The 24662-nt window shown below is 38.4% G+C and overlaps 2 protein-coding genes across 3 annotated transcripts in view; one reads left to right on the forward strand and one right to left on the reverse strand.

Moving 5' to 3' along the window:
* LOC139816126 (uncharacterized) overlaps positions 1-24662 on the reverse strand; it is a 205194-nt gene that overhangs the window by 61384 nt on the left and 119148 nt on the right. For both annotated transcript variants that reach the window (XM_071783470.1, XM_071783471.1), the window contains exons 5-8: positions 23585-23611; positions 22660-22831; positions 22071-22269; positions 21562-21757 (exon numbers count right to left, since the gene is read on the reverse strand). In XM_071783470.1, the coding sequence (XP_071639571.1) occupies positions 21562-21757; positions 22071-22269; positions 22660-22831; positions 23585-23611 (594 nt within the window). The remainder of the gene's footprint in view (positions 1-21561; positions 21758-22070; positions 22270-22659; positions 22832-23584; positions 23612-24662) is intronic.
* B6 (pentraxin-related protein b6) lies at positions 1921-20957 on the forward strand. The gene is made up of 8 exons (XM_071783484.1): positions 1921-1977; positions 4847-5133; positions 10070-10175; positions 12483-12697; positions 17595-17694; positions 17889-18103; positions 18442-18789; positions 19503-20957. Exons 2-8 carry the CDS (start codon positions 4876-4878, stop codon positions 19878-19880), a joined length of 1620 nt encoding a protein of 539 aa, XP_071639585.1. The 5' UTR covers positions 1921-1977; positions 4847-4875; the 3' UTR covers positions 19881-20957.

A 24662-nucleotide genomic window follows, 5' to 3' on the forward strand; every position in this document is an offset into this window, starting at 1 on the left:
TGATAATAATTTCCGTAATTATTTATAAGACTTTTAGACAGCTTTGAGAAATGAATACGTGAAAAGCAAGATATGATTTGGTCGCGGGTTAAAGATGTGAAAGCGTTCTAAGTGAAACGAGAGATATGTAACTTGAGATTCCACCAATTGCTGTTAAATCACAAACGCGCGTCTTATTTAACGTTCTTTCCGGTTGGCAGAATATTTTTTACATCTGTACAGCGGAAAATTCTGAATGCCGTGCATATCCTTTTCGTATCTTTTCCTTAGCATTACTTTGGGTCTATAAGTATATACAAGTATACAAACATACTTTACGATAATTGCACAATGCATCTTTTGTCACAATAGCTTGAATAACGAATTCAAAATGTCATAAAATAAATAAGAAATATTAAGCAATGACAAACTCGATGTATGCATGTATTATCAATCGAATTTCACGTATGCATGTAACGTTAATAAAAAAAAAACGAAATATTGGGAACGAACAATTCTGTTAAAATGATTAGTGCTATAACGATTTCGATCGTAGTGTAACTGTGAAATAAAAACTGTAACTAATAGTAAACTATTACGCTGCATCGTAATATTTGTGTTATACTTGCATAAATACTCGTTGCATCAGTGCAACTTCAGCATTTAGCCTGAAGGCTGAATGAGCCAATACCTATCTCTGGGCGTCTGCACGTTTATGAGGCAGAACGAGACATTGGACGTTAATTTAAATGGACGATAACGTAATTAATTGAAATTTAATAAGCATGAAATCACACGTCGTTTGGTAATTGTGGGAAATAAGAAACGTCGCGCCACATAAAGAGAGTATCATGGTCTTAATGTTAGATTTGAAGTTAAGCGGCTGCTCGCTTTTACTCAATAATTGTTGCACTTATCCGCACGCAATCTCAAATATCTCCCACACGGCAGAAGATACAGATATAATCTTCAGAAACGGATAGAAAGATGATTGAAGAGAGTATTTCGAGCCTGAATATCTTACATCGCCGAATTATATCGTTAGAAATTACTGTCACAAATTGCAGAATCCTCGGCATTCTTCTCCAAGGACGAGGCGAGCGACAATCATCCGCGTCGATCACAAGGTGCCGTTCGCCGTTCTAGATCGAACGCTCGAACGAGTTTACCCGCTGACCTCTTCCCAGGCATTTTTGGATCATGTGCAAGAAGCTTGTCGATCTCCCTCGCCTTCTACTTTCTACTTGTTTATCTAGATCTAACCTATTAGTATAACCACGTTGTAAAACATGATAAAATATAGAATTATGAGAACTTTACATAAAAAATTTAGAAGATTTAAAGATAGTTTGTTTTAACAAGGTGTTAAATTAATTCCTCTGGTAGCCGTTAAATCATTAAGTTGTTTCTGTTGAAGAATGATGGAGAATATTCTGTGCCTATATATTTATCAAAATTTTATGGAAATATAATTATAATTACTTTTTTATTTTGCAAATTATATATATATGTAATATAACAATTTCGTCTGGTAATTGCGGGAAATAAAAAACGGAAAATAAAAAAGTCGCGTCACTTAAAGAGTATCATGGCCTTAATGTTAGATTTGAAGCTAAACAGCTGCACGCTTTTCCTCAATAGCATTTCGCAGTACGAAATGCATTTTCCGTGCTTTTGTTAAGGTATCCTGCATGTTACACGTGCGTATGGCCGAATAAACGATCCAGTAAAATCGTAATTGACCGGCGACCTCTCGCGCACGTGAGAGTCGCTTTTACGACGACAATGTACGGCGATACGTATGGGGAAGAGCGAGGCAAAAGGCTCACGAGGCAAAAGGTGTATCAAACACCCAGGTAGGAGAGGTGCATACACCTACTGTCAGCTTACCAGATCCGTGGCAAGCTCAACGGGCGGGCAGTTACCTTTCCGTTCTGAGACCGCGAGGATCTACCTCTTTCCATAGTGCCCGAGTTCGACTGTGATTATTATCTCTGGGTAAGTTTCGTGCCGATCGCCTTACGATAATCGAAATTTCGCACGTCTCAAAAGGAACATCGACGAATTTGGTGTGTTTAATTTTCGTAGTAGTTTAAATTTTTAAATGCTCGAGAAATGCCGTTTGCCATATCCGTGCGGGATTGTGAATTTTTTACGGAAGTGCTACTGTCACAGAAGACGTAGATAATAATAAATAACGCACTGAAAAATTCATTAATTACTTATAAAATTATAAGTAAGTCCTATACATTTTGGGTGTTGCTTAATTTGTTACGTGATAAGTTTGACATTAATTTCGTTTCAGTAGAAAGAGAGTAATACTCCGAATATAAAAATCTGATACTAACGATTTAATAACGACATAATTCTTCATAAATCCTAATGCCTTTTGAAGTTGTAATATAAATCCTTAATTCCCCTTACGCACTTATTTTTCGTTATTTATATGTGTAATGTTTGTGTATAAATTACCATTTCTTTCGTTACTTATTACTTATGTTTTATGCAAGAATTTCGTTTTTTTTTTATAAAGAAGAGATTTTAATACACTGGACGTCAATTCGATAGGAGATTGGCGTGATTCATGCAAAGTACAGTCATTTTAATGTCGTAAGCTATTCAGGGCATTGCATTTTAATTTTCGCTTTGATAGCTTTCATTGTGGATCGCAATTTGTTTGATCACGATAGTGTCACAAAGTAACTTGGCGATCTGCATTCTACGCGAGATACTCTTAAGACAAAGTGAACGGTTGCATTAATGACTGTGAGATGAGAATGACACCACTGACACAAGTAGCAAAAGCAATAACACAAAGGGAGATCGGAGAAAGGAGATTTATGAAAGAAGACTTTTACAATTTAGTTGTGCCATGCATAAAACATAGTAATACATAGATAAGAATCTAAAATGTGTATTAATAAAAATAATAGAACAGCATCATTTATGTTACGAGTATCAATAAATAATAGTGATAGTATCAAAATATTTTTAATTAATTGGCGATTACCACTAGCAATTATGTAAAATTTTCAATGAAATCATTAAAAATTATATCAAAACAATTTCGAATAATGACAAGTACAATTATGCTATCAAATAATTACCATTTTATCATGCATGTTATTAATATTCCTATCACACGTGAAATAAACGAATAATAATTATAAAAAATTTATTATAACATCTGCAGTCTGATGATCACCTTCGTAATAGCACTTGACCATCCTATACCTAGTACGATTTCAACTTTCAATTTCATCTAACTTAGAGTTTCTAAAGAATTTAAAGCAATTAATCACAAGCACAGTTATTCAAGCGTGGCAGGTCTCAATTATTGTTTCGAGTCTGTAAGAATAAATGTTCGTGGCGGAATATGCAAATCCTTTCAATATCGGAAGCCGGTTCCCTCGTCGATTACATTTTGCGCTACCGTGTTTCTTGGTTCCGTTAACACTACCGTTTCACGGATTAACGTCCAGTTGTATACGAGTTCCGCTTACAATCAAGGCAAAATGGAAAATTCCTACGGTTGCATTTGGTGTTGCATTAATATTATTGCTTGCACCACAGCACAACATTAGCATACACGTACTTACGCATTAATTTATTTTTATGTAAAAACTGTTTTCTCATTCGATTTTCCTGTCGTGTTTTAAGATCAAGCAGTTTTAAGATCAAGGTGCACTACGGAGCAATTAGGAAATCATTAAGAGCGCATTATTATTAGGAACACGTCGATGCATCGTCACGGTGCATCGGCGAGAAATAATAGTCTTGATAATGGCGATTTATATCAATCATCAAATCCGTTCGCGCCATTTCTTCGCGCAACTCTCCCGTACGCGCGTAATTGACTTACAAGCGTATATTGCATAAGGGGAACGCGTATGAGAAATGCAGCTTATGTCGCGCAAATCTAAGGACACGAATCCATCAACAGGCGTCCGAGAACTGGTACAGTATAGCAGAAGGCACCGATTAATTATCCAAGTACATATGCGCGAGGAAAAAGGAGTGCAGAAGGTATTTAGACGCAATATACTTGCATCTTATCTGGGTCTAATCTCGTCGCGAGGCTGCTCGGCATACCACGATACCAAAGACGCTCGCATGAGATAAAAATGTTATCGTGTGAAAAAAGGATTATCGTCGATTGCATTCTTTAAGCGGTACAACGTTCGTCACGCTCGCCTGAATTAAATTTCGCAACGAAATGATGCCGTTGCGTGTGCAAGCGCCGTTCTATTCTGCATTATATTACACGCATTGGCGGTGGCGGGTGATCGCGGGTGGGCTTCGCTTCGTTCCATCGGAACTCGATTCAACGTAACTTTTCTGGAGTTCGTTCCCCACACCCGGGTATATATAACGAGTCGTAGACCTTCCGATTATAATAATTAACTGAGTGGAGAAGCTCGCCGATTGCATAATACCGCCGATACCGCACGCCGGTTAATAGGTATTTGCACTGGTTCGCCTACGATTTATCGCGCAATGATTAATCAATAATATAGATTTTTATCTAAAAAAAAAAGCAGAGAGATGGAGCCATTTCTCTTTTCTGTTTTTCCTAACTTAAAAGCGCTATGCGCTTTATTATGCACAAGGATATTCGCAGAAAAAGCAATCGAGGTATTTATATAATATGTGAGTCACCTATACGTGACATATGTGAACGTAATGACATTGCATTATCGTTACTTTCAAATAAACGGAACAAAAAGTGAAAATACATATCTCATCGGAACGGCGAAGAATTTAACGCAGAATTTAATACAGCTTTTTCGAATTCTTTTCGGTCGCGAAATAGTTCTCGAGTTCTAAAGCCGAGAAAAAAAAGCCAGTTCGATCTTTCAACTTGCAGGTAGCTCGAGAGGAACGAGCCGCCCGAAGATGACGCCGATCCCGCTTGCGTGCGCTATTCTCGCTGCATCCTTGTGCAGCGAGGTGCAGGCGATTTCGTCGTCCTGGCGACCGATCGTGCCGGGCCACGCCGACGGCGCAGGTATACTGCATCAGGAGGCATCGATTTTCGGAAACGCGCCTACGCAGACGCTCTACGACGTGGACAGTCCTCATCATCTACTGTCGCACGACCAAGGGACATGTGCCCTCTATAAAGTCGCCATGACCCAGCAGCTGTACTTCGAGGTAGGTCATTGAACACACGGTCGACGGATGTCATAAATATTTCCGAGCTTATGCGTTTTATAGACGTGATAGAACAAGAAGCGAATCGCGACGCGATATCAAAAATTTGAACGGTAAATTTCTATGATCAGCGATCAGAGCTTTAAAATGAACACAAAGCTTGATTAAACGAGTATTATTAATTGACATTCTATCTGGACATATTCGTTACAGTTTAGATTGGTAATTTGCCAGCCTGGAACAAAACCGGTGTTTGATGGACATGGAAAAAAAACCTATGAAATGTAGGGCATTTCGAATCGTGTATGCATCACTCACAAATACGTGCAAAGCGAGAATGATCATAGCGGCCAGATGGTCAATATAGCACTATGCATGCAGAATGTTTGTTTTCCAAGCCATGGATAGGATGGTGTTTGTTCTAGTTTCACGTTATTGATATTGTTGTATATCTACAGACATATGTAATACATATCTGAAGATGAATTGCAATCGCCATTGCCTAATATAAATTAGTTCATGCTCCACATAGTGAGTGAATAATGTATAATTCGAGAAATTGGATCTGCTGATTACAATATAATTCCGGCATCATCTGATGCATAATTTGTTATAATGCGATTTTGTCATTATAATTTGTTGATAAAATAATTGCTTTAATCTGCGATTATTGATAAAGATGGTCATAAGCCTTTAATTTAATATGTTAAAATTATGCGTAATACGTACACAGCGCACTGAAAGTTACATTCATGTTTCATCTTTGGATCCTTCGAATTCAAGATTTTTCTCATTTAGAAAATTTCCTACGAGTGCATGGGTGCGTGTCTATATGTTAAATAAATTGTAAGAATTTATGATAATTTTCACGTCGGCAAACGATACTCTTCCATTTCACGCGCTTCTTCTTCTTCTTCTTTCTCTTTTTCGCCTTCTCCTTCTTTCTCTTCTTCTTCTTTCTCTTCTTCTTCTTTCTTCTTGTTCTTTATCTGACATATTGGACGGGCTAACAATGCCTAGTCTACACAGCTGTAACAGGTGCGCCTCGTGTGTGACTAACGCGGAATTCCGTCGTTCACGTGCTACGTGAAGCGCACTTCACGCTCGAGAGAGTGTAACTTGGCATTGCACCGACCAGGGAGGATTCACGGCGAGCGAAATGACACGCGTTCTGCGGCCAACGAAAGTAAGAGAAAACATTTTCTCGGACGATCCCCTCGGGGCGCTACGAGACGAAATGAGTTCTGAATTATTACCAATCGCCGTGATCCCTCGAAACGGCGAAATCCCGTGATCCCTTTCAATCGGCTCCTTAGCTATACAACGCTCAGATGTCGCGATGTCTTCTGTATGGTTCGTTAAAGACAAAATACACCAGGAGCACTTCTACATTTTCGTTTTTCGATGTAGCTCGCGAGACGAGAAAGTGAACGTTCCATCAAAGGTGAATTACTTGCTCGTCTGATGCGCCAGCGGCAATATTCCTGGGTAAATTTGTATAATAACCAGGAAAGTCAAACCGGAAAAATTTAGGCTCACTGATTGTGAGGAAGCGGATGAGAGATAAATTGCTCAACGACGTAAAATTATATATGTATATCGTTTATAAGAAACGTTGCGATCGGTACTAAGATATCCAGATTGCAATTTATATAACACGTTTTATAAAAGCAATTTTGGCGATCGAGTTATCGCGGTGAAATATATGAAGATATTCACGTTGACGGCTTAGATATTTCTCACGGATGACAGGCTAGGCTATTGATTTAAGGAGAAAGGAAGTTAAACTACTCCGGTTCATTTAGAATGTTAATAATCAACGGCCTTCACCAATATTGTTACAAGCGTTTCTGTTTCTAACTAAGTGAACGTTCTTGTGACAGTTTAAATAAAAACATACAATTATTCAAATTAAAATATGCAACTTTATATTTATCCGAATACTGATTAAAATAACTAAAAACAATGAATACCACACAAATTCCTTTTAAAGGCACTAGAGTCATTAACTTTATCTTCATATATTAATATTTGAAAACGTTTGTGTGCGTGCAAATCTTTTATAACACGATTTAAAGTTATTATTATAAATAAAATCTCAAATGGGCATTAACGCAATATAACGGTGTAATATAATGCGTAATGTCATAAAAATGTTCAAAACCATGATTTGAAAAAGTGAGAAAAATGCCAGAGATATGAAACGAGATCAGAACTTCCATATAATTCCGAATAATCTTGCGGAGGATAATAATCTCCGCGCACAAGATTATTATTCTAGATCCAAATAAGAATAATAATCTGTAGATGTGATCGACGTGATAAAAACTGGCGGTGGAAAGTGCGAGCTCTGAGTGTATTTATATTGTATTCGTTAGACCACTTCGAGTCAAGGTGATATCCGACGTCGGAGAGCGTCCGTCCAGACTCGACGACAGGCAGGCGTAATTGCGGTTGCAGTCTCGCAGGTGCAAGGGGAAAGGAGACCGTCGCGAAATCGCGGATCGTAAATGGATGTCCAAAGACAAACGGAACAAAGACCTGCGGTCTACCTGCCTACCTGACTTTCTACGATCGTTAATACGCGATCGTTTTCCTCGAGACAGGATGCCTATCGCCCGGATCGCTCATTAGCTTCGTTCCCCGTCACAATTAACGGCCACGCTGACGCCTCTCTCGCTTGACGGTCGATAATGCCAGGCGAGATATTAAACGCGGCTGCGAATTCGTGGAAACGCGATTTGCGAATTTATCACACCGGGAAATTCGAGAACGACATTAGGCGAAACGTCGATACGTTTCGCTAAAAACGGCAATGGAACTAAATATGGAGGCGAAACAAATCGATCTTATAACAAGCGGAAGCGATTTCGTAGGAAGTGCCGTGAGATAATAAATGTGAGGTTTATTTAAAGTTGTTTTTGGTATTCTTATTTGAGCAAGCTTCTGTGTGCTTAACGAGGAACGTTTGTCCGAATGACTCAATGTACTTAAACGTCGCCGCTAGTTAATTGCAACGTACGTATGTCTGTAGCGTAGCGACGGTGCTCGATCATAAATGTCACATGATATTTTCTCTCGGATATTAATAACTTCAGTTGTCGAAGGAGAAACGCGCGCAAGACCGAACGCGTGACGCTATAATTCGACGTGTCGATAAGTCACAGGAATTGCAGATGCAAATCACCCTAACGCAAACAGTAGGGAAATTGAGCGAGCAGTATCGCCGAGTACACGATTGAATATTTCATCCCGCCCATCAAATTTACGGTCGCCTCTTAGAGGCCGGCTGAAACATTGCCTGTCAGGTGCCGGCGAATGTAATGCGCGGTGACGCGTGTATTTCTATATAGCGCCTGCTATAACGTGCGGGGAGAAGTTTACGCGAGCTGACAACCGTAAAAGGAACTGGACGTGTGCCGGTGCAATCTCGATCGCGGTCGTCACCGTCGTGATTTTGCGGCCGCTTTTGGCTAAATCCGTTCTCCATATGGGGGAGGAGGGCATGGGGGGTAGGGAGGCTTCCAGTTCCCCTCGTCAGAGAGAAACTACGGGCGCAAGAAGCGGCTCTACGCCTCTCTCCCTTTCTCTCTCTCGCACCGACAACGCGTAATCGATTAACCGCGAATTCATGCAATCGCTGACGAAAAAGCGCGCATTCCTGTGGGTGTGTGCCCATTTCGCCTTGAAAAGGATGTGAGTAATAATAACGGCACTTGGGAAAAGATCGGATTAAAAGTATGGGGCAAGAAAAATGCGCGCAGTTTGGCTCTTTGGAAACGAAACGCGGATATCCCGCATAAATCGCGATAATTTCGTCGCGAAACTTTTAGAAGTTGTGTCGCTACTGGGAAAAGAACGAATAAAAATTATAATTTTTCAAGAACGAAAAAAGATAATGATAAGATAAGAATGCAAATAAACGCGCAAACACAAAAGCTCGAAATATAATATCTTTTTAAACAACTTGCAATTTTGTGTAGCTGTATATTTTCAATTTCTGTCTTATTTAATACACAATATGTTGCAACTTTTATTACATTCTTAAAAAAAGTAAAACGGTGTATTTTTATTAGTAGCGTCTTCGTCAATCGTCGTGTTTGCTACGATCGTATCGTGGGAATAGGTATAGACTAAAACACGGTATTTGCTTGTCAATTATTGTACTGTGATTCCGCGCGAAGCAATTTCCCTGTCTAAGGCACGAAGTGTATGCGCCGTTCATCAATATATATTCGATGTATATCCCAGAGCGGAGCGCTGTTCATACATAAATTTCAATCGATCGACGTGTACCACGTCAACAACCAATGTAATCGACCAATTTAGACGCGCGCGCGATGCCGATGACCATTGTAGTCTCGCGTGCATCAGGGTGCATCAAATTAACGGAAAATATATGTAATCGCATTTATATCGTAATGAAAAGCCACCTTTTCCGTTCTCACGCGATAGTTTATATTTTTCCACCGCGCGAACACGGTGCTTCTATTTTGCAACAATTCGGCGCACGCCCGGTACTCGTGAAGATGCAACTCACAAATTCTCATCAAACTCTAATCATCCACGTCGAATCGAACAACAGTCGCTCTCTCGTGTGCCACGATTGTTCGATTACGTCCGCTCGATTGCACCCGCAACGGGAACGTGCTCGTTTATCTAACGTTCATTTAAACGAGAGCCGCGGGGATCGATGACGGGCGATTAATAATGTAAGGCCGGTATAATGCGAGTGATGCACACCACGCGGTAGAGTACACATTCCAGCGATTAAATCGCACGGGGCGCATTAATCTTCGCCGCGCGCGCCGAGTGCATTGACAATTCCGATCGCGATAGGCACACGAAATCAACGTCAACCGAGCGTTGCTCGTCGTCGATGCGATCTAACGAAGTATACAATAAACACATATATCTTTCTCTTTTTGTCTTGCAGTACATCCATTACAAGGTAGACCTGCCGGACATGAAGGAGTTCACCCTCTGTATGTGGACGAAATTCCACAATCACTCTAACGACCATCCACTGTTTTCTTACGCAGGTAAGTGCGCGAAATACGCGTGCGTTTCTTTCTCCTTTCACCTCTTATCACCACGACATTTACCAAACGTGAAAGCGAAAGTTCGGTGCGTGTGTCGCCAAAAGTATCGCGTTATCGTGTAACGGTGTTACAAACCTCATGAATTAATTGCGATAACGATATTAATTTTTCGTGTCAGTATGCAAGAATGTACGATTGTCATTTAAAAACAATGTTTCTTTATAAAAAAAATTAGAAGTAGGTCGCTGTGCTCATTGCAAAATTTGAATATTATACATTGGTAATACAATTTAATTAAACTTGGAGCTTTTAGTCTTTACTCGTTAAAATAAAGTTCATCTAAATTGCTCGCTAGAAGTCATTGCAAAACTATGTTTTGATATATAAACTTGTCATTAATCAAATGCGAAAGAAAATTCTTTGCACATTTTAAATTAAGAAAGAAAGAGTAACAAATTTACAATTATCTGTTGCGTTTATCTGTTATCAGAGCAACATACGCGAAGAAAAGATAACCGAATTTTTTTTTACATTGGAAACTTGTTACCGCCGTAACTTGCCAGCAAAAATTTGCGCTCCTTAAATTGCGGCGCGAGTTGTGTGTTTTATTAACGAATTTTTACAACGTGCGCTAATTTGCCGTCGACCTAGTTCCTCATAATTGATATATTGTTTACTAACACAGCAGAAACTGCGGATAAGCAAACAATAAACTTGTAAATGAACGGACCGGTGCATTGAATTGTGAACACTTACAAAAATGAACATATACAATGTTCATGATATTTATACGTGAAGAACAAACGAAAATTGTTTTCAACGGTTCTGCCAACAATATTGTCCAAAATTAGTATGAATAATACTTTTCAGCCGCTGATGTGTTTTTCTTTTCTTTTTAAAATCATATTTCAAAGTATTTTATAACAAAATCATATTTCAAAGTATTTTATAACAAAATTTGAAAAAGCGCAGAGTTTAACGTGCAAGATCGATAATTATAGATCCACTTTCGCAATATTTAAAATTTAATAAACTTGTTCGTACACTTATAGAGATCCATTATAAACATAATAATGTTCTTTAATACGATACTGCGATTGTTTTCACACGTAATAAATGAGAAATAAAATTTTATTAAAATCTGCTCCTGGCAAATTTGAACCATGCAATTTATATGCTGTAAATAATATCGTTGTAAATATCGAGATAAATTTAATTGAAAATATAATAAATTTTCCAAGCATTACACGCGATATAACGGTCGTGCTCAGTTGCATAATCGATTCCCACGCACTGCTCTCTCTTTCCGCGGATTAGTGATTAGCTTAAGTTACAATCATACCGTCCCTCCCATCGCGTCGTTGGGATAGGAATCGATTTACGCCCGCATGCATTATTATTCGTGCGCAAACAATGACTTTGTCCCGGCTACGTTTTCAATGTGCAGTTTAGAAAGGTTCCATACGGTTTGTGGTTTTTTTGTGCCGGTAGAAAGTTGCACACATACACACACGGTGTTCTTTCTTTTTTTTTCCTAGGCGCAGGCGTGCGTGACAATAGGCGGATATGCGCGGTGTCATAAATACACCAACAATAAGTCCCTGCCTTCGCGCATGTGTCTAAAAACGCTTCTCGGCTTCCAGAATCAATATAGGTATACTGGAAATGTACCATATTATGGTGAGAAATAGGAAGTACCTTTTTTAATATTTAATCCACAGATAATTTCTTATATAAAGAGTACAGCGATAAAAATTAAGTTTATATCAACATCAGAGAAATCTTGTACAATGAACAATTTAATTAATTCTAATTATTAATTCTAATAAACCTCTTAAAACTGTGCATTTAATTAAAATTATTCATGGCGGAATAAACTTTAAATCTATATATTGGACATTATTTCATTATTTATATAAGATATAAATAATAAGATATAAATGTTACATGTTAGAAATCATTGGTGTTAAAAGTTATTAAAGATTTAAAAACAGTAAAAGTTAACATGTTGATGTTAATTTTAAATTAATATCATTTTAACGTAATATGTAACATACAAATACGAGGTACTTTATATTTCTTCGCCCGCCTGGTTCTGCAACGAAAGCGTCCGAAAACACGGGACGTGCCCCATGCGCTTGAAACCGTTAGAATCATCGTATGTGTCCGCGTGTGCAACCGTTAGCATTCTCGACAGTTACTGTTCCTAATGGGGAATGTTACATCCACTCTACTTGCGCGCGGAAAAACCGTCCCTCTTTCCCGTTCCGTCACGGACAGACTAATTTACACCCTCGACCCTTTCAGTCGGCGACCAAGCGCGGGAGATACTGTCGTGGGTCGCGAACACACCAAGGAGTTCGTATTACATGCTCAACGTCAACGGTCACAACTTATACAGATTGAATTATCCGCTGAGACTTAACAAGTGGTACCACTCCTGCCAGAGCTGGAACGGTCGCACCGGCGAATGGCAGATCTGGGTCAACGACGAGCGTGTAGGTCGCGGGTTCAACAACAGGGTAAGCACGCACGATTTTATGCTGTTTTTGGCCCTATCGCTTCGTTCCCTAGGTATATAGATAAATAGATAGATAGGTAGACAGTGGAAGGTATCCTGAAAAATCTTGGACAAACATAATCAGGTTTCCTACAATCCAGCATTGGTAAACAATAGTTCGAATCGAATAAAGAGCTTTCCCTCAAATTTAAAAAAAAACGTCAATTCCGCTTCGCTTTACCGTACTATCTCTAAAGTTTCCTGATTCACCTATGTTTAAATGTGGCTCAGAACTTCGAGAGTTTCGTCGAAAATACGTAATTCCGGCCTCTCTCTCTCGCCGAGAGAAAGCCATTTGCTTCTCATTTGCTGAAAACGTGTCCTCTCAACTTGTAATAACACGGACCCAAGTGTACTAACGCGAATTCGACAGAACCGTTGAATGAGGTTGTTACGTTATTCGAAGAACTTGTTACAAGCGCGCCTGGCATTGCGAGCGATTTTGGGAACTTGAACGGAGTTACAATTGCCGATAATGCATAAGAAACGTATCGATCTCTTGAGACTGCACTTTTCGTGTCGTGGTAAATTTAGGTCGTACGGCAAGCCCGACAATGACGGTGCAATCGTGACGGCGCATTGTCCTTGGTATTCTAATAAGAAAGATTGCACCGCGCGCGCGGCTGTCTCTCGCGCTAGAATCAACTTTTGCAATCATATTGCTAATCACCTACTCGTGTTTTATCGTCCTTCCGCTCGACTAAAATAACCGCCGTTCTGCTCATGCAATTCTTAATCGTCATTCGACTTTAATTAGAGCGCACACTTTTTCAGTTTTTTTTTTCAATTTTACTCTCGTGACTTATAATTTTGTCGCGTGTAAGATATAAGAAATGCATATTGAGTGTATCACAAATAATTTCTCTAATAAAATTCAGAGGACCGTACCGTCTGAAAAATTTCTCGGAAACACAATGACGATTAGGCACTTAATAATATAATTATGGAGGGCGAAAGATTGTTTGATTGTAAATTTAGCAACTGTTACACAATCTTCAAAAACAACACTCAATAATTTAATGGATACGATATATAAGATAATGAACAATGCTAATAAGATGATAAAAGTATTTTTCCAATAGATCGCTATCGCATTAATATTATTCGTCACTTTACTAAAATTTTTATTTAAAAAAAAAACAGTATATGCGGACGCAGATAAAAATGGACTTTATTATTAGTTTTGACGATAAAGTATAAACGTACACGTGTGACATGCTTGTAATCACACGCTGCTAATTATAGCGCATGGTGAACTCGTGGCGCGAATGTCAACGGCGATGAAATTGCGTGCACGAAACGAATGCGAAATTAATTAACCATTAAAAACTCCTTTCGTTAATACACGCTGAGCAGTGACTATTCCTGGGCAAAGAGCGCGCGTCTGACCGTACACGTGGTTTTACTACTGCGACATGAAAAAATTTATGCACTATTAATTTTACAATGGAGTTATTACGTAAAGATCTCCAGTTTTATATAATTTCTTCGGTTTCCTTGCGATAAATGAAAGCAAATATGATTAGCTCAATCTTAAAACGAGTTTTAATCCCGTGGGTATATCTACTAAAATTTATTTCAAAATAAAGAATTTTATTTAATTGTATTGCAGTCTGTATAATTATATCGTTTCCGCTGAAATATTTATTATTATCCAATCAGTCCAGTCAGCTGAAATTTTACATCAAGATTTTGAAACAAACTTAATTTTTCAGGATAGATAAGGAACGAATTTTATATTTTATGATACGTAACGTATCGTAAAAATGCATAAATTTTACGAAAAATTTTGAAGAGTTTGCGCAAAAAAGTTTCATAAAATATTTCATGTAGCATATCTTAAACACGATGTTTAATTCTGGGCTATTATTCGATTTGCATATTACACAATTTATAGAATGAACATATTACACAAAAGTCAAACAGAAAGATTTTCAAGAAATCAAAAATATAACTATAAGTAGTAAAAAGCAATCTATTAAAAGATATGTGTTGAATGTGATATTACATTCCGTGTAAAACAATAAGTCAAGAATTCTGATACAAAACTAAATTCCGCAGATAACTCAATTCTTTTGAAATAAAGATGCACTACAGTTATCATAATTTCACAGTTTCAACATTCCACGAATATCCCTCGAATTGCATTTGCAATTCTTTAATTCATTGCATTCTCTAATTCATATTTATAAACGTCGCATGCATTTCGAAAATCATTCAGAGACACTCAGAATAAAATTTTGTATCTTGTAAACGTCCTATATACTCCAATCTTCATAATTCATGAAAATACCATAAAAAAAATTAAATAGAAGTTATTATAATTTATATTTTATAATATAAATGTCGAAATGATATTATTAACACGTGATATTTTTGATTTCGTGAAACTTCTGACTTTTGCGTACATTCTTTTATAAACTTTTGTAATAAATCGGATAATTGTCCAGTATTAAATATTCATTATATATGTATTAATGTTATTCATCTAGACCATCCTTACATAATTTTCATAAAAATTCATTACCTCGAATTAAAGATAATCTGTTACTCTCTCTGACATTTTTACAATTAAATAAAGTAATAAGTATAAAATTTTACTCAATCCATAGTTGTTCGCTGCTGTTTGAGAGATGCCCCCCCAGGCCTTCTCTTCTTTCTCTTAGATCCTTTCGTTGTCACTCACATTCATTCGCGAAAACGATTAATTGCGATTACGCGCACACTTAATTACCGGAATACGATAAACGGCATTCCCCTTTACATGCGCACATTTTACTGCATAGCAATGAACGTAAGAGTAACATGAGAATAACAAAGATACGACACGCCGTTCTTTCTTTTATTGCAATTTCGTAAGATTAGCTATTCTCGCGTGTTCAATGAGTTTGCGGAATACGAAATGTTATTAATAAAAGCTCGATATATCACGATCTTCCGTTATTATCGAACTATTCAATCCAACGATCAATTTATTACATCGCGCTCTCCATATACGTAATTACAAGGAAACTTCGTTCGAATCTTTAATTCCTGCTTCAAAAGAAAAGATCGCGTGAGATAACACTTCGATAAGTAGCCATCACTTCGACGCGCTGTTCGCGAGACGTTAATCGTGAGAGTTAATTGGCTGCGCGGGTGAACGATCGCTAATTGCTCGTAGGAAACAATCGCGTTTCGAAGAGTAACACGGAGCGGCTCGCGAAGACTTCCCCTGATGTCGATTCGAGTGTCATCGTACGAATGATAGGCGTGGTGACCTTATATACCTTAGCGCGTCGTTTGCCGGGCCGCAAACACCAAGGCCAACGGAACTGTTATCAGTTTGAAACATTCAATACTTTTCAAATAAGTCTCACGGTGTGAACGAAAAGAAAGTGACCGCGTGAACCTGATACGTTGTACACGCCTAAAATACTAGCCAATTTGTTTGCATCACAAAACTATTTAACATATTATAAGAGAAATGAATATAATATATCCTGCACATATTTGCATTTTCTTGCACCTTAAAATAATTATTAATAATTAATGGCGGCTTTACCGCAAATCTTTGAATTACTCGTATCGGCGTATTAATCCGTTTTGCAAATATATATAGTGAGCCGAATTATTTTTAAATCAATGAAAAAGAGATATATTCAAATTTAAGCAGCATTAAAAAAACGTCACTTGTAAATATTACGAAATAGTAAAAACTATCGTTCTAAATTAAATCGATATAATGTAACAAATGTCAAATTAATTCTCAAAATCTATTTATTAAATATCGCATCATATTTTAAAGCTGATTTTAAGTCGAATTCTTCAGTAAAAACGCCACTTTAAATGCAAGCTTAAGAAAAGAGGTACTTAATGTTCTATTCAACGGTAAGAGAAGACAGCCCTTCGCACGGTAATATCACGTAGTTGCATAAGGATTCTGTGTTGTCTCAATTATCGTTTATGTTAAATGCACCAAGAATTTCTCGAGCGAACGTGCTTCCGGTATATATTATTTCTCGTATACAAGTCACGTTCGCGGGTATGTCGCCGCAATTTTGTCGACTTAAATGTCTGTTTTCGGATATAACACTTTGCATAGTCGCCCCATTTTCGTTTGTATATATAATATATATGCATAGGAATTTACGTGTGTCTTATATGAATGCGTCATATCGTGCAATTGTATCTTCTAACACGCCATTGCAGTGATAAAGAGAAATATAGTCATTCACCGCAAAGGGCAGACGGTAACGCGTTTTATTAACCTATCATTATGTTAATAAAATTATTGCAATTATCACGCGTAATTGCAGTCGTCTCGATTCAAAATACGAGATTCGCAATTAAGCAATTAAGTATAAGACGCATTCGACGTGCTCATTCTAAAAAACATGAAAGTTGTCAAGACGGCGGCTTCCCGCATTTAGATTGCGTCGGACAGAAACGAAACGAGAAAGAATGGCGACGAAATAGAATAAACGGGAAATGGAAAGGTATAGAATTCCATATCACGATATTCTTATCCGAGGATACCAAGGTTACTTTCAAATAAAAAAGGACAGAAACCAATTTAAATTTCCATATAACGCCGCTCGACTGCGGACATGCAATCTATCCACTGTGTTATATCGCGCACAGAGGAGACACACAATCCGGGGCTTTCATTCTATTTGCGCCCGGTAGCTTATAGCGTTGGTTTTTTCCGGGTTTTCTTCGAACGACCAATTAAGCCGGCATTAGGCCAAACTGCATTTTCAAACTAATTTCACGTGTCGCTTAGTCCGGCGAATAAAAAAGCGATTATGCAGATATATTTTTTATATTCCCTTAATAAAATATGCAAGAGAGAATTTACACTGTCGTGCTTACTTCAGCTAGTCGGGCACGTTATCAAAGGCGGCGGAATCGCGATTTCGGGGCAGGAACAACGACAACTGGGCGGCGGTTTCTTGGAGGGCGAAGAAGCGCCACCAGGTAAGAATATATTTTTACATTATATATAATTATTAATATATTAATAACTTTTAAATGAAAGAACTACGATTGTCAAGTTTCGATTATTGATAATAAAAATTGCCATCTCAAAGATATCAGATTAATTGAATCATACAAACGGCATCGTAATTTATCATCGTGACACGTGTCCGCTAATGTTTACTGTCTTTCAGGTTCCGGTGGCTATTTAGGAGAACTGACGATGGTGCAGCTCTACAACGTTGCCCTGACCGCGGGCAAAGCGCACAAAGATCACAAGCACCATCACGTTCATCGTCACGAACACGACACGAGTAATGACACGCCGAGGGCCACCACGCGAGCGCCTGTAACCGGACCTCCCCTGCCACCGCATCCCTTCCTCACTGGAGGGCAGATCAATACACAAGTACAATCACGTTTTCTCACTTCGTTACACTCGAGAGCACTCGCATGTGTGCTTCCGTGTCATCAAGCTAATTACCTTCCGTTCCCTGATTAGCATCACCGAGAAACAATACGCGGAGGGTAATCTAAAAGGCATCTAAGAGGCATCCGAAAAATTAGAATCAAATGTTCAATCCTGTTGAACGTTTTCACGATTATTTTTCATACGTCTTGGCGTGATGCCTCTTAGACACATGTACGTCCTGCTTGAGATCTCTGCGTTCGATGTATACTGTTCCTCCTACGCTTCACCACGATCAATTGAGTATGAATGTTTCATGCGTGCGAATGATGTTCCAGGTGAAGATCAATCCGGGGGCGTCGATCCAGATCGTACAAAACGGCCTGACCATTCGTCATCCGGCATTACCGCCGGTCCCGGAATCGCCCCCACAGCCGCTCCCGCCCTTGAATCTCGATGTTTTCACGTCACCTTTCCCCCCGCTACATCGATTGCCCGTTGCTCCTAGGCCGTCGTCGATTTTCTCGAACGGACCCTATCATAATCTCTTCAAAAGAGAAAGAAGCGAGTCGAAGAAGCGAGACATCAAGAACGAGACGGTAATGTCGAGTCTGACCGAGTCCGAAAAATCCGTCGTGAAGAGGGACGCCGAGAAAACTTCGAAAGAAACTGGTGGCGACGGCAAGGTGAGCGCGATTAAGTCTAGATTAAGTCTTTCGCGTGCCGGTATCTGTTTTCATCTCGGGGTAAACGAAACATCCTTCAAAATCTCTATGATTTTTATCTATCTTTTTTTATCTATCTCTCTCATGTTTCATGTTAACATAATTTAATTTTCTCGTCATTATTTCAACTCGCTGAATATTCTTTTTCGTTTTAACTCGATGATATTAAATTCTTTAAACACACATCTGTACTCGTTCTTGAAGTAATCCGCGGAAAATCTTTTTCAGCGAACGTTACATTGTAAGCTCTGACCTAGCAGTTTCCGACCTACTTAACGTAAGAAATTAAAAGACGAAGAATCAGAGTAGAAAGAATCTCAGTGAATGCGTTTGACTTGCCTGCACGTGGATCCTGAGATTTTTCATTGTATCGCCTCGAGAAGAGTCTGTTTTACGCTTCGAGTAACTTTCGCACTTTCCAGTAAACTTCAGTTCAAAACATTCGTAACTTGTTAATTTCATATTACTTTAGCTTCACATAATCGACTAATTCTTTTGAATTAAACATCTAAATTTCTTCCAAGAAATCTTCGCTAGAAATCACTTCAAGAAACAAGTCTGGCTCTTTTTCTTTTACGAAACGGACGGAGGAAAGAATGTATATTGTACATACTGTAAATTTCTATTTGCTCAACTGATAGCGTGCAACACTTCACATATCTCACATTTCTCAGGTAACTTTCGTGGCAAAAACGGAGGACGTAAATGACAAGAAGCTGGGAAAACGCGAGGCTGAAAAGAAGAAGAAGAGAGGACTGCTGCAGTTAGGCGACGGATCGATTCTTGATGACGGATACCCCAGTCCTCAAGGTTTAGACGACGACTATTTCACGGGATTAACGGGTTTCGGGCTCACCAAGGGGGCAAACGAAGAGGAGGAGGACGAACGGGAGCCCGCCGAGGCTGAGGTCAGACAAGTGATGGACATCTGCGACGGATGCGCCGAGGAACCGTTCGGGAAGGCGTTGATCCTAGACTGGAGATCGGTGCCCAAGAAGCTTTATTCCGGCGCGTTGTACTTGCCGGCTATACCGGTGTGCAAAGCGTTTTAACCACCGACGAGATAACGCGGCGAATCGCGCGCGAAGCGACATTCCGGCGACGTCGCGTGAATTTTCGCGGAATTTTATCGAGCGTCCGCCCGGAAAGATCCGGATCGTGCCGAATAACGACGCGAACCCTCGATACCCGGTCGACGAAAGATCGACGATCTCTCGAGAGCGAAACGTTCCCAGGTATCCCACGCCATGTTTTAGATCGCTGAGTATCTTTAGTTGCTACGGGCGAAGATGTTTGTCATTCGCGCTGCGCTGAGTCCGGCGCCCTTCCGATTTCTTTTCTCTGCGTTGCTCATTGATTCGTTATCTCTCGATGATGCAGCCAAATACTTTTTTGTTTGTCGTATCTTTGTAAACATTACGAACATGCGGAGATGCGAACAATATTGCCATTGGAAAAACTTGCGCTTGACAAAACATCTTGCCGATCATATTTATTTGCAATTTCTATCCGATTAAATGTACGACGATTAAGTCTGAAGCTTCCACGAGTATTGTGATGGCGAGTACGGGGTCAATTTGTAATGAATGTAAGAAATAATCGTAACCCTCGTTAGATAGCAAGATCAATGATCTATAAAAGTTTGGCAAAACCTTTTTTTAAATATTAGAATTCTAGTATGTTTATTTGTGCGGAACGGTTAAAATCTTTGTCGATATTGTTACAAATGGCCGGAAATGTCTATAATAACGATATGCGATAAACGTCGCGGTAATCCCTGTATACGAGGATAGAGTTTAATTAGTTAAGAAAAATTTCATTAACGGAATAAAGAATGTTGGCGTAATAGGACAGTATTATGTTGTAAATTCGAGAAACTGATCACGAATAACAACGATCGCTTTTAACAGAATACTCATCGTGGTTTTAAGGTGCGTGCTGATCGATTGACCTCGGCGAGACGAAGGGAAACTTAATTATGTAATAACGACGGAAACCGCCTTGATCGATCAGCAACGTACGCCTCGGTCGCTTAAAGCTCAAGACTTAGCTCTAGTGGTGTATATTTTGTGTACATGTGAAGTATGCCGAATAAACTTTTATAAACCGTTGCATTATATTCTATTTGATTCATCTTTGAAAATTTTCTAGTATAAAGCAGCACATCGAACATTATTGGCAATTCATATTCCACGCGTGATGCTAATTAATAGATCTCGAAAAATAGCCACATTTCTATAAACATACACGGTGCTTTATTTAAAAAAACTAGTTATATTATTTTCTTTACGATCGATCCAACTGTTTTAAGCGCGTAAAAAAGAAGTTTATTACTTATTTCAAAATGAGAAATATCTTGCGACGTCCTTTATATTTATATTTCTCCGGATATATTGCGCGAAATATATCTACGAATATAAAATGCAAAATTGGGCAAAGGAAACTGTCATTCTAAATGAACTTTTGAAATATTTCAGAAGTATTTCCTTATAAGATATTATTATCCACATATATTCAATTATCAAAGAATATCCTATTATAACTTCCTGTAAATATCTAATGAGCGAGTACATTTCACAAGATGAAAAGAATATCTTTCAAACGTAATATTGTGTGACAGCGAACTTCGTGTTACATAAAAAGTTGAGTGAAAAATATCTAACCGATCTCGTCTCCGAAGAAGGAGGATGAAAACGACGAACTAAGGATGGAGTCTCGTTAACGCGCACTTACCTTGCTCTTGTGAATGTGCTGATGCTGATATTCGCTGTCGAATTCCGGCTCGCTGAAGTAGCTCTGATCTTCCCAATGGGGAGGCAGACCGCCACCGCCTCCCGGCACCCCCAAGGGCCCCGGCATCCCCGTCACTCCGTCGGCACTCTCGAAAAGTCTCAAGACGCTGCGATCCCTGATATCTCTCAGGTGCGATCTAAAAAGCAAAACAATTACCTTTATATCACGCAGTGATAAATCATTATTTGTTCAAATTCGTCATTATTAAAACAAATAATTATCATAATAAAAATTGAATAAATTGGAACTAAGCGACTCTATGCAAGGCTTCTAAAACAGCAATGATACTTGTATAACAGATCGTTATAATTGAACAAAAAAATGGTTGTTGTTTGAAAAGCAATATATATTTAGCGACAGAGTGCTTTATCTAAAACATAATTTGTCTGCTTGAGAATAAAAATTTGAATTTATTAAAAAAGACGTACATAGTGGCATAAGAGTGTTACCTTAGATCTTCGAGTTCATAGAACATGTCCTTGTTGCTGTCATGTATGTAAACTTTTACATGAGGACTATCCAGGTATTCCATAGTGAGTTGTTTCGGAAAGCTTCTGACAAAAAGAGCCTTGACGGTGTCTATACTGGTGATCTCGTTCGGTAGCAATGCTCTCTTCGTCTCGTTCCTGTACTGCAGGAACACCAATCCTAGAAGATATAAAAATGCATTTGTCAGCACAGTCAGCAACGTGCAATAACATAGAGATGACCAAATATAATATCTAAATCGTAACTGAAAACTAATTCTTAGACTTTCAGATTGTACTTAATTTACGTCTTTATGCAACAACTAATCTTTATCCTATTAATATTAAATAAAAAATGAATTAATATTCTACTACTTAGATTTTATTATATCAATATTTAAGTCTATTACTTTCAGCGAAGTTTTAAAGATTAAGAGAAAATATAGTATATAATATGATTAATATGTATATAATATATCAATATAATCTACGAATTAATATTAATTATCGATTTTTAAAATAATGTTTAATCTATTTATTTATTTGGATTCTATATAAATTTTGTAAATACCTAGTGGTCGCTCCAAAGTTTTGCTGGGCGTTCGTACGACGGGCAGGCTGCTTCTTTGCTTGCCCCCTCGTCGAAATCCCGTGCTGGAGGTCTCCACCTCGGACATGATGCCCGGGTCGTCATCGAAAAGCATCGTCGAAGACGGGGGTGGGTAGCCACGCGGAAGAGGCGACTGAAAGCACGCCAACTCGATAAGATTTCAATTCATTTTATGACCTTCTTATTATATCGCAAATCGCTTATCAGTGGCATTGGCGAAGAAGAAATCAAACGAGTCACTTAATGTGTTTAGAAATAACATTCCCGCATGTATCTAATTCTATTTTAATAAAACGGCGAATTAGTGTTAGTTTATTATCGACTTACACTTATTAACTTCGTACGAATTTATTTGCCAATCGATAGTGGCTGATAAAATTGTGAGCATTTGTGTGAATTGTATATGAAATTGCAAATTTAGCGTGATTTATACATAAAAGCGCTTAATTATTTTGTAACGAATCTTAATTAACATTTCACGTCGCAATAAATGTTGCAGATACACGAGAGCTATATATATATATATATATATATATATATATATATACACACACAATATATGTATGATGTATATTACTGTAAAAATGTAGCATATTTAAATAATTAATCCTATATCAAATGAGTTTTCTCAGGCGTTTAAAGAGGCGATCGAATCCTTTTGCTCTATTTCACAATGTAACTCATTCATATCACTCAGAATTTTATTATTACCTGTGAATACATTCACAAATTTTCCGAGCGAACAATTAGACACACGGTGAGCTCGAGGATTTAGATGCCACTCAGAGAAAAATGATTGTGTCAGCATGCCGACATGCATTTTGACGGGAAAAAAATTGATTCCGCAGGCAATCTTGCGTGAAAAGCATGAAAATTCAAAAATTACCTTTCTCTGGCGAGACTTGGTCCCCATCTGTCGGCGGCACGGCAGGTAACACGGAAACACACACACAAAGTAAAATCCAGTTAGATGTGTAATACATTGCGGAGTAGAAAAAGACGAGGGGAAAAAAATAGAGAAAGAGACAGAAAGAAAAAGAGAGAGAGAGAGAGAGAAAGAAATAAAAAAGACAAAATCGACAACGATCGACCGGAAACAATTGTTTCGAAGAGGGGAGTAAGAGAGCGCCGATTACTGGCGGTCAAGCTGCTCTTCGTTGATAGGTCGGTCGTGTAACTCGAACGTAAATTGCGGCTGCAAATACTGTGGTACATAGGTAGCAGCTTCCTGCTCGTAATAGAAACATGTTCCACGAACCGTTTTTCGGTTTTCGAGGCGCACGCCAAAGCGTTCGCGACAATCGAATCGTTATTTTCAGCGAAACAGCTGTCATCATGCTTCGTAAAACCGGTAATTGTCGTATCCTAAAATGTCAATATCCTGCTTCCTTCCGCTAAGGTTTATGAGATTATGTAGTTTGTGTTAAAAAATACAAAAGAGTATACATTTTTATGAGCCCGAATGTGGAAATATGGAGTGCTTCTCGTTCACCGTATTTTCTTCTGTATTTAACAAAATATGAAAAATGTATAGTTAAATATATATGTATATTTGCTAAATACAATATAGCATGTAAATAGAATACACTGTTTAAATGCAATATATCTCGATATATTAGAAGACAACGCTGATTTTCGCTATTCCCGTTAGGAGATGCCACGTATAAAAGTAATTAATAGCACATCTGTGTTTGAAAATAAATATTCTCAGTGAATTTGAATTATATCACATTAACGGAAAATGCGCGTTTGCAAAAATATGCACATGGTTTCACGTAAATAAAAATTTGATTGCGCAGAAGTGCTTCTTATTTCCGACATATTGATTTTTGTTATGCAGCTGCATTATCGCGTTCGTTGTAAAAAGTAACGGGGACTGCGAAGTCGGCTTATGATATGCAATATCTACATACGCAACTCACGTTCGAGAATGGGACACGTGTTAAATACCTGCAACGATGTGT

The sequence above is a fragment of the Temnothorax longispinosus genome, chromosome 7 (genome assembly GCF_030848805.1).
Source record: "Temnothorax longispinosus isolate EJ_2023e chromosome 7, Tlon_JGU_v1, whole genome shotgun sequence".
Lineage (NCBI taxonomy): Eukaryota > Metazoa > Arthropoda > Insecta > Hymenoptera > Formicidae > Temnothorax > Temnothorax longispinosus.

Bases quoted from the DNA above. Each gene is read 5' to 3' on its own strand.
- B6 (XM_071783484.1), top strand. From the start codon at position 4,876: ATGACGCCGATCCCGCTTGCGTGCGCTATTCTCGCTGCATCCTTGTGC. The intron at 10,176-12,482 runs GTAAGTGCGCGA...CGACCCTTTCAG, and splicing joins TCCACTGTTTTCTTACGCAG to TCGGCGACCAAGCGCGGGAG. The intron at 12,698-17,594 runs GTAAGCACGCAC...TGCTTACTTCAG, and splicing joins GTCGCGGGTTCAACAACAGG to CTAGTCGGGCACGTTATCAA.